The sequence below is a fragment of the Limulus polyphemus genome, unplaced genomic scaffold, assembly GCF_000517525.1.
Source record: "Limulus polyphemus unplaced genomic scaffold, Limulus_polyphemus-2.1.2 Scaffold8219, whole genome shotgun sequence".
Taxonomy (NCBI): domain Eukaryota; kingdom Metazoa; phylum Arthropoda; class Merostomata; order Xiphosura; family Limulidae; genus Limulus; species Limulus polyphemus.
This window is the reverse complement of record NW_013673829.1, coordinates 1-10,398: the sequence shown is the minus strand read 5'-3', so window position 1 is coordinate 10,398 and position 10,398 is coordinate 1. Positions and strand designations below refer to the sequence as shown.

The 10,398-nt window shown below is 35.1% G+C and overlaps 1 protein-coding gene across 1 annotated transcript in view; it reads right to left on the bottom strand.

Annotated features, from left to right (window-relative positions):
* The window catches only part of LOC106475208 (sushi, von Willebrand factor type A, EGF and pentraxin domain-containing protein 1-like), a 23,146-nt gene extending 14,426 nt beyond the window's left edge, over positions 1–8,720 (bottom strand). Inside the window, exons 1-5 of the mRNA XM_022379382.1 lie at positions 8,707–8,720; positions 8,620–8,654; positions 5,826–6,011; positions 4,411–4,596; positions 1,908–2,093 (exon numbers count right to left, since the gene is read on the bottom strand). Coding sequence (XP_022235090.1) covers positions 1,908–2,093; positions 4,411–4,596; positions 5,826–6,011; positions 8,620–8,654; positions 8,707–8,720 — 607 coding nt within the window. The remainder of the gene's footprint in view (positions 1–1,907; positions 2,094–4,410; positions 4,597–5,825; positions 6,012–8,619; positions 8,655–8,706) is intronic.
* Between the last annotated feature and the right edge of the window lie 1,678 nt (positions 8,721–10,398).

Genomic DNA, 10,398 nt, shown 5'->3' with positions numbered 1-10,398 from the left:
TCGCTATTCGCGGGGTTTTCGTTCTTTGCCCCCCGCGAATAGCGAGGGAATACTGTACATGAGTAATAGGTGATACTGTTTTAGTTTATTGAACATTGTGGTACTTCACTATTAACTGCAATGTTTTAGTTTCGAAGTGTTGTTTGTTTGTAGTTAAGCACAAAGCTACACAATGGGTTATCTGAGCTACGCCTCCACGAGTATCGAAGCCCGAATTTCAGCGTTATATGGTTTCAGACTTACTGATGAGTGTAGTAGAAATGAAAGTACATTCTACTCTATAGAATATGTTTTCCATTATGGCTCACAGATGGACAGATGATCAGAATTAATTGAAAAAATTCACTTTATATAATTTGCACATATTTAGCTGTGTTACACATCCCTTCTCATTATTATATCGAATATAATTGGTTTTTATTTTCATTGTTCCTTTATTGTTATACTTTTACTATAAAGATTGTTTTGTATTTTAGCTTAGAATTTGTATTTAGCCCTAACTTACATCTCTTAGCTGACCGAACCTGGTGAGACATTATTGGGTTTATGGCCGAAAATGACGTTAACAGGGAGGGTACTCTACTGATGAAATAATACATTATAATATTTATAACAGAAACGTATATTTAATTAACTATACTGATTTCCAGGTTGCTTGTAGTTTCGCTCTAAGTCACATCTGATTCCAAAAAGATGTATTGATATTGAACTAAGGAGCAATGTACTGGTGTAGAACAGGTTAAAGGTTAAAGAGCCAAGTGTTAACATAGTTATTTATTTTTTGACTTGAGGACTTTTTTTCCAAGAAATTGTGTAACACGGACACACACGTGTTTAGGTTTATCACTACTGACAACACGTGTTTAGGGTTATCATTATGAGTGTTAAAGCTGACCTCTCGTTACAACTATGCTAGAAACTTTCAATACGATATAGTTTTACGTAATAAAGGTGGAAATGTATGTTGAAGCTGGACCAAGTTAGGTTTTTCTTCGATTGTAGTGTTCAGTACTTATTAAGTTGTATCGTATTACTTTTTAATTAGGATTAGCCATCCTCTTTAGGCAATATTGTCTTCCATGCCCTAATGTAACAATGTTGCTCCCCCCTCGCCAATTACTAACTACCACAGGGGGAGAGGGTCCTCGTAAAAACCAAACTCCATTAGGACACGTATTACCCCAGAAATTGTGTCACAGTTGTGTCCTGCATATTTGAGAACGAGAGTAAGAACACAGTTTCAAACATGGGCCCCCCCCCTGGATCCTGCGGGGGCACGGAACAGCAAATCCGGTGTCAGTTACTGGTTCAGCGACCATGAAAACCTACTTATAGAACCCCATCATACCTGAGTGACCCTACAGGTGTGTTTTAGCAACCCTGTTACCCGTTAGTAGGTGGACTATGCCATATAAATACAGACACCCCAGGTCACCACGAGTCCGTTTGCTAGGTTTGGTCCTGCTTATTTCATAACTGTGGGAGGATATTGCGGACAAACAACGTGAATAAACACACGATGCAGGATGTACATAAACCAGGAGATTCAGATTTACACCGACGGGCAAACATATCAGAAATAGAGAAATATAAGAATTTATTGTTACTGGTATGAGATGTTGTTGGTCTCCGTGTCATAATGCCACTGGGGGTTTGTTCAAGGTCAAGTGTTTCGAAACTTTTATCAATAACGCATAAAAAACAAAAGGTGCCATCTGCAACCTTTAATAAGACTTTTCTGAAATTAACTTGAAAGAAATACAACTTCAAACTTTAACTTAGTAAACTTAGTAAACACTTGGTTGAATATCTAGTAGTATCTGAAGGTAGATGAGAAAGGGTTTTCACACTCACATTTTACTCCGTTTTGCAAAGAAGTTACTGAAGGTGTGAAAAACTGGACTTACGTTCACATGACGGGCTTTCTCCAGACCAACTTCCGGTGTCCAAACAGGTCAAATCCGAAATTCCCACTAGTTGGTAGTCTCCTACACAAAAGAATGCACATCGATCTCCTGTTACTGCAGATGTACATGATCCTGCTATTTCTCCATTTTCAGGAGCAGTGATTGTTGGGCAGTAGGACTGTTGAACTGAAACAGAGTAATAATAATAATGTGGAAACATTTGGAACTGGTAAGGAAATGATAACAGTTAAAGGTTTTTTGTTCTTTGTTTATATGCATCTAATTATCTTTCCGTAAAATACATAGAAATTTGTCTTAATTATTATACAAAGGGTTGAGTTAAATTGAAATAATCTTATTATGTAAATTAGTCAGAATATTTACACAGCCGATAGAGAGTCTAGAAGGAGCTGTATATATCAGAACTCTATCTGACATTAGTTGGCTGTATATATCAGAACTGTATTTGACATTAGTTGGCTGTATATATCAGAACTGTATTTGACATTAGTTGGCTGCATGTTTCAGAACTCTAGGGAACATTAGTTGGCTGTATATATCAGAACTGTATTTGACATTATAACTGTATATATCAGAACTGTATTTGACATTAGTTGGCTGTATATATCAGAACTCTATCTGACATTAGTTGGCTGTATATATCAGAACTGTATTTGACATTATAACTGTATATATCAGAACTGTATTTGACATTAGTTGGCTGCATGTTTCAGAACTCTAGGGGACATTAGTTGGCTGTATATATCAGAACTGTATTTGACATTATAACTATATACATCAGAACTGTATTTGACATTATAACTGTATATATCAGAACTGTATTTGACATTATAATTGTATATATCAGAACTGTATTTGACATTAGTTGGCTGCATGTTTCAGAACTCTAGGGGACATTAGTTGGCTGTATATATCAGAACTGTATTTGACATTATAACTGTATACATCAGAACTGTATTTGACATTATAACTGTATACATCAGAACTGTATTTGACATTATAACTGTATATATCAGAACTGTATTTGACATTAGTTGGCTGCATGTTTCAGAACTCTAGTGGACATTAGTTAGCTGCATGTTTCAGAACTCTAGTTGAAATTAGTTTGCATTTCGTAGGTAATGTGATGACATCACAAATTCATTGCTTTTGGGAAGGACAAGTAACAGCCCTTTTCAACGCAAGATATTTATTCACTGAGATCATAAAGATGTGTCCACATCGGATATTTAGAGTTTCGAATATGGAGATATCCCTCGCACTTAATCACATTAGAAAGCTAAAGAATATGGATCATCTTGGTGTCTAGGACTATACAGAAAGAGACCTGCAACAGGTCGTAATCCAGAAGTGTTGAGCAAAGTGTAGCATCTTGTAACAGGCAAGAATACACAACAGTACACAAACAAATCAACAAGGATCTCCCTATGAAAAAGCGACACAAGGCACGTGTACACAAGCTGTTTCCACAAAATAATATTTCATTATTAGATTGTTAAGAGACCATTGTTTTTCAAACTTGTTTACATGGCTCAGATAAATACAAACTCACAATCTGCTTATTTTACTCAATCTACAGTTCTCTTTCAAAGCATCTTTATTTAGGTACCGTTTTAGTGAATTCTGAGAAAAGACGACACAAAAATTTAATTTAGTAAAATCGTAAACAGATAGTTGAAATTTTTAATAATGTCTGAATGTAAGTACATACTCAACTGTTACATCGTTTTGGTTTCTTGTTTTTAATGTTTTTGAAATAACTGTGTTCGCTCTTGTTTAGTTGGAAATGTTTTAATTGGTCTAACCATAAAGAATTACATTATACGGTGTAAAATGAGGGTGGCTACTAATGTAATACAGATTGATAAACTCATGACCAATTACATTGACTTGATACACCCCTAGACACATCAATGTAGTTCATCATAGTAAATCAAGATGGCAGCATAGCTACACTGTAATTCAAACATATCTAAGTTTATGATAGAAAATCAAGATGGCAGCATATCTACACTGTAATTCAGACATATCTAAGATCATGATAATAAATCTAGATGGCAGCATAGCTACACTGTATTTCAGACATATCTAAGATCATGATATGAAATCAAGATGGCAGCATAGCTACACTGTATTTCAGACATATCTAAGTTCATGATAATAAATCAAGATGGCAGCATAGCTAAACTGTAATTCAGACATATCTAAGTTCATGATATGAAATCAAGATGGCAGCATAGCTACACTGTAATTCTCACATATCTAAGTTCATGATAATAAATCAAGATGGCAGCATAGATATGTCTGTATTACAGTGTAGCTAAGTTCAAATGTACAAAAAGGGTTTTTCGAAAGCTGCTTCACTATTACTTTATAGAAATTGGCTCGAACACTACATTCTTGTTACTCAATGAAAACACCTACTATACAAGTTCATTTATTTACTTAAATTTATACAATGAGTGTGAAACACGTGACTTACGTTCACATGATGGACTTTCTCCAGACCAACTTCCGTTGTCCAAACATGTCAAATCCGAAACTCCCACTAATTGGTAGTCTCCTACACAGGAGAATGCACATCGATCTCCTGTTACTGCAGATGAACACAATCCTGCTATTTCTCCATTTTCAGGAGCAGTGATTGTTGGGCAGTAGGACTGTTGAACTATAAACAGAATTATAATAGATTATAAATATTTGGAGTTTGTTCGTAAACAAAAATGGTTAAAGATTTTGTTTTTATATATGCATCCAATTAATTCTGTATAACATACGCTGAAAATTGTCTTAATTATTATATAGAGGGTTGTAGATGTTACGTACAGAATTGTGCAATACCTGGGAGATGTCGGTTGTTGCACATTTAAAGCATTGAAGATGAATGTTAAAGTAAGATCTCCAGTAAACTAGAGTAGAAAACATTTGTGAAATTAATAGAATAAGAAAAATATTTCATTTTCGATTTTAGTTCTAGTACAACCTAAAATAAATATTGTTCTACATAATTTTGATTTAGTATGTCATTAAACATGCCACAAAATCACAAAATGGCCGTAGGTACAGGCCAGTGATGTTGGTAAGTATAGAACTTTCCAAGTAGTCATGAATATTATTATACATGTTATAGATGTTCTATCCAGAAGGAGACCTGGAACAGGTCATAGCCCAGCAGTGTTAAGCAAAGTGTGACGTCTTGTAACAGGTGAGAATCTACAAGGAACAGTGTAGAAGCTGTCCACGTGCTCCATACAACAGTACACAAAATATCCAAGAAGGATCTCTCTGTGAAAAAGCGACACAAGTCACGTGAACCAAGCTACTTCCACAGAATGATAGTTTATTATCAGATTGTTAAAAGACCATTGTTTTCTAAACTTTATGTTTATATGGCACAATATATATATATATATATAGATTCACAGTATTATATTTTTATTCGATTCATATTTCTCTTTGATTAGATGGAGCTTTAGCAAAATTGGAAGAAAGACATTGCAAAAATGTAACTTAACATGGTCGTAAACAGATTGTTGAATTTTTTATAAGCATTTGAAAGTAGCCAGAAAGTGGCTCATATACTATTGAGTCTTATACTATTTTGGTTTGTTGTTATTTGTTAGGTGTAATATAACATTGGTGTAACATATTTGTTTATTCTTGTTAAAATGGAAATGATTTGATTGTTCTGAACACGAATACTATATTACACAATGTACCATGAGGGTGGCTACTAGTGTAACACAGATTGGTAAACTCATGACTAATTACATTGACCTAATACATCCCTAGACACATCAACGTTGGATACATGTTGTCAATCGTTTGTGGTTTAAGTTGAAACAAACATAATAATGTAGCAAAGAAGTCATTAAAGGTGTGAAAAACTAGACTTACGTTCACATGATGGACTTTCTCCAGACCAACTTCCGGTATCCAAACAGATCAAATCCGAAACTCCCACTAGTTGGTAGTCTCCTACACAGGAGAATGCACATCGATCTCCTGTCACTGCAGATGAACACGATCCTGCTATTTCTCCATTTTCAGGAGCAGTGATTGTTGGGCAGTAGGATTGTTGAACTGAAAACAGAATATGTTACACATGTTAATAAATCTAGTTTACAAATACATATTACTGGTGTTAAAGGAAGCTAAATAACAACTTATAACGTCAGGTACTTGTTGGTTCAGGTAAGTTTATTATTAACTGTAGGTTGTAGTGTACTGATTAAAAACCTTACTGGCCCTCCACAAGTGGCTCAGCGGAAAGTGTGTAGGCTTATAATTCTAAAAATCGGGTTTCGATACCCGAGCTGGGAAGATATCTATTTAAGTAGCTTTGTACTTAACAACAAATAACTGCATTAACCTTTGTTGACGTTCTACTGAACCTTTCCTGTTGACGTTCCTTAAACCTTTCCTGTTGACGTTCCTTAAACCTTTCCTGCTGACGTTCTTTAAACCTTTCCTGTTGACGTTCTTTGAACCTTTCCTGTTGACGTTCTTTGAACCTTTCCTGTTGACGTTCTTTGAACCTTTCCTGTCGACGTTCTTTGAACCTTTCCTGTCGACCTTCTTTGAACCTTTCCTGTCGACGTTCTTTGGATCTTTCCTGTCGACGTTCTTTGGATCTTTCCTGCTGACGTTCTTTGAACCTTTCCTGTCGACGTTCTCTGGATCTTTCCTGTCGACGTTCTTTGGATCTTTCCTGTCGACGTTCTTTGGATCTTTCCTGTCGACGTTCTTTGGATCTTTCCTGTCGACGTTCTTTGGATCTTTCCTGCTGACGTTCTTTGAACCTTTCCTGTTGACGTTCTTTGAATCTTTCCTGTCGACGTTCTTTGGATCTTTCATGTCGACGTTCTTTGGATCTTTCCTGTCGACGTTCTCTGGATCTTTCCTGTCGACGTTCTCTGGATCTTTCCTGTCGACGTTCTCTGGATCTTTACTGTCGACGTTCTCTGGATCTTTACTGTCGACGTTCTTTGTATCTTTCCTGTTGACGTTCTTTGTATCTTTCCTGTCGACGTTCTCTGGATCTTTCCTGTTGACGTTCTTTGGATCTTTCCTGTTGACGTTCTTTGGATCTTTCCAATATATTCTTGTTATTGCTAGTTATTTATCTTTTGTTGCTGTAAAAGATAAATCCATATGTGCTGATCCCAGTAAGCTGTTGTATAATATATTCCAAAGTGTTCATTGATGTTTGAGTTACATTTTCGGTCAGGAATTGGGCTGTAATCTTTATTTTGTCTTGTACAGCTAATCTCTAGGTCATCTCCGTAAGCAATAGATACTTGTACTGATCACGATGGAGGTTCGAAGACTGGTCATATCAGAACTTTTGAGCTGAGGACCAGGTTTTTCTAAGACCACCACGTCTAAAGAACAGTAACATCTAATCAACATAACACCGATCTCTAAGAAACCCTTTCATGGAAGAGCAGAGCTGGTTAGTGTGGTTGACTATGATTCTACATGTCCAAGGTTCGCATCTCGTGACTGAAAGAAAAGAAAATTGCACTCTGTACTTTGGTGACATCGGTGCGTTATTAAGGTGACGGTCATATCCCAGAATATTTCTGACAAGAGTAGCCAAAGAGTTATTGATGACTACTATTGGCTAGCTGCCTTCCCTCTTCTCTTTGAATTAAAAAATGGAGAAGGCCAGCACAGGTAGCCCGTGAGTAGCCTCGTGCGAATATATATAAAAAAACAACAACAAGAAACCAAAGGGAAATAACTTTGTATACTAGTTAAGAACTGATATTAAAATGAGCTTGAGATATTACAACTAACTGGTTGAGAAATATTTCTAATAACTAAGTGTTGGTACGTGTTGGAAGAATAGATCATAAAAGGATACCAAGTATGTTGTTAAACCGTACCAGAAAACAGATCTGGAACTTCTAAGAATACTTCCCTAATTATCCTAAACATTTTATCAAAGTAACATGTTTCTATTTTTGATGTATTTACAAAACATCCCTAATTATCCTAAACCTTTTATCAGAAGTAACATGTTTCTAGTTTTGATTTATTTTAATATATAATCGTTTTGTAGAGTCCTTTCTCGGAGCAAAGAAAGCACTTAGGTCATCAGAAATATGTTTTGTTTTGTCTTTATAACCCTTTTGTTTATTCTAACAAACTTTGTCAGACGTTTTACTGATGAACGAATCGTTTATTTTGATATTGTTCAGGCGCTATTGTTTTTTCAAACTTTAGGTTTATACGACACAAATAAATTCATATTCACAATCTGCCTTTTTACTCGACCTCCAGTTCTCTTTGAAAGTAAATTTATTTAGGTGAAAGTTTAGTGAAATCAGACGACACAAAAGATTAACTTAGTAAAGTCGTATACATATATTTTAAACTTTTAATAATATCTGAATGTACTCAACTTTTACATCGTTTTGATTTATTGTTATTACAATAAATGTGTTTACTCTTGTTCGGTTGAAAATATTTAATTGGTCTAACCCTATAGAGTACATTACACTGTACCATGAGGGTGGCTACTAGTGTAACACAGATTGGTAAACTCATGACTAATTACATTGACCTAATACATCCCTAGACACATCAACGTTGGATACATGTTGTCAATCGTTTGTGGTTTAAGTTGAAACAAACATAATAATGTAGCAAAGAAGTCATTAAAGGTGTGAAAAATTGGACTTACGTTCACATGATGGACTTTCTCCAGACCAACTTCCGCTATCCAAACAGATCAAATCCGAAACTCCCACTAGTTGATAGTCTCCTACACAGGAGAATGCACATCGATCTCCTGTCACTGCAGATATACACGGTCCTGCTATTTCTCCATTTTCAGGAGCAGTGATTGTTGGGCAGTAGGACTGTTGAACTGAAAAGAGAATAATAACAGATTATAAATATTTGGAGTTTCTTCGTAAATAATAATGGTTAAAGATTTTGTTTTTATATATGCATCCAATTAATTTTGTATAACATACGCTGAAAATTGTCTTAATTATTTTATAGAGGGTTGTAGATGTTACGTACAGAATTGTGCAATACCTGGGAGATGTGGGTTGTTGCACATTTAAAGCATTGAAGCTGAATGTTATAGTATGATCTCCAGTAAACTAGAGTAGAAAACATTTGTGAAATCAATAGAATAAGAAAAATATTTCATTTTAGATTTTAGTACTAGTACAACCTAAAATAAATATTGTTCGACATAACATTGATTTAGTATGTCATTAAGGATGCCACAAAATCACAAAATGGCCGTAGGTGCAGGCCAGTGATGTTAGTAAGAATAGAACTTTCCAAGTAGTCCTGAATATTTCTATACATGTTATAGATGTTCTATCCCAGCTTTGCCAAACTACTAACCTTATATAAATGTATCGTCTTACCAAAGAGTACAGTAACAACATGAATAAAAACAACACATGCTTACTGTTACAAGTAGGGGTTGTTCCAGACCAACTGCCAGACTCCAGACAGATCAACTCTGGGTCTCCTATTAGTTGGTATTCTTTTAGACAAGAAAACATACACCGGTCTCCAGTCACAGCAGACGAACAAAATCCAGATAATTCTCCATTTTCTGGGGCACTTATAGGTGGACATCCTGATTCTTTAACTAATTAGGATAGAAGTAAACTCAGAATATGATAAAAGTCAATGGATATATGAGACAGGGTTTCTGGTTCAGAGCCAAGTGACCTGGTGTAAATTACGTAATCACTTTACCACAACGACTAGACTAATATCTAAACTGATAGAGAAGGATATCTGACATCAAATCTTCAATATTTATTAACGATTGTCTTAAAATGATTTAGTATTATGGAAATATCATAAAAAGATTCATGCTTATAAATAACGAATACTTAAAATAACACTGTTTTACATTCACTGGTTCATGATAATAAATCCAGATGGTAGCATAGCTACACTGTAATTCAAACATATTTAAGATCACGATAATAAATCAAGATAGCAGCATAGCAACACTGTAATTGAGACATATCTACGTTCATGATAAGATAGCAGCATAGCTACTCTGTAATTCAGATATATCTACGTTCATAATAATAAATCAACATGGCAGCATAGCTACACTGTAATTCAAACATATCTACGTTCATGATAATAAATCAAAATGGCAGCATAGCTACTCTGTTATTGAGACATATCTAACTTCATGATAAAAAATCAAGATGGTAGCATAGCTACACTGTAATTCAGACATATCTACGTTCATGATAATAAATCAAGATGGCAGCGTAGCTAAACTGTAATTCAGACATATCTAAGTTCACGATAATAAATCAAGATGGCAGCATAGATATGTCTGTATTACAGTGTAGCTAAGTTCAAATGTACAAAAAGGGTTTTTCGAAAGCTGCTTCACCATTACTTTATAGAAATTGGCTCGAACACTACAGTCTTGTTACTCATTGAAAACACCTACTATACAAGTTCA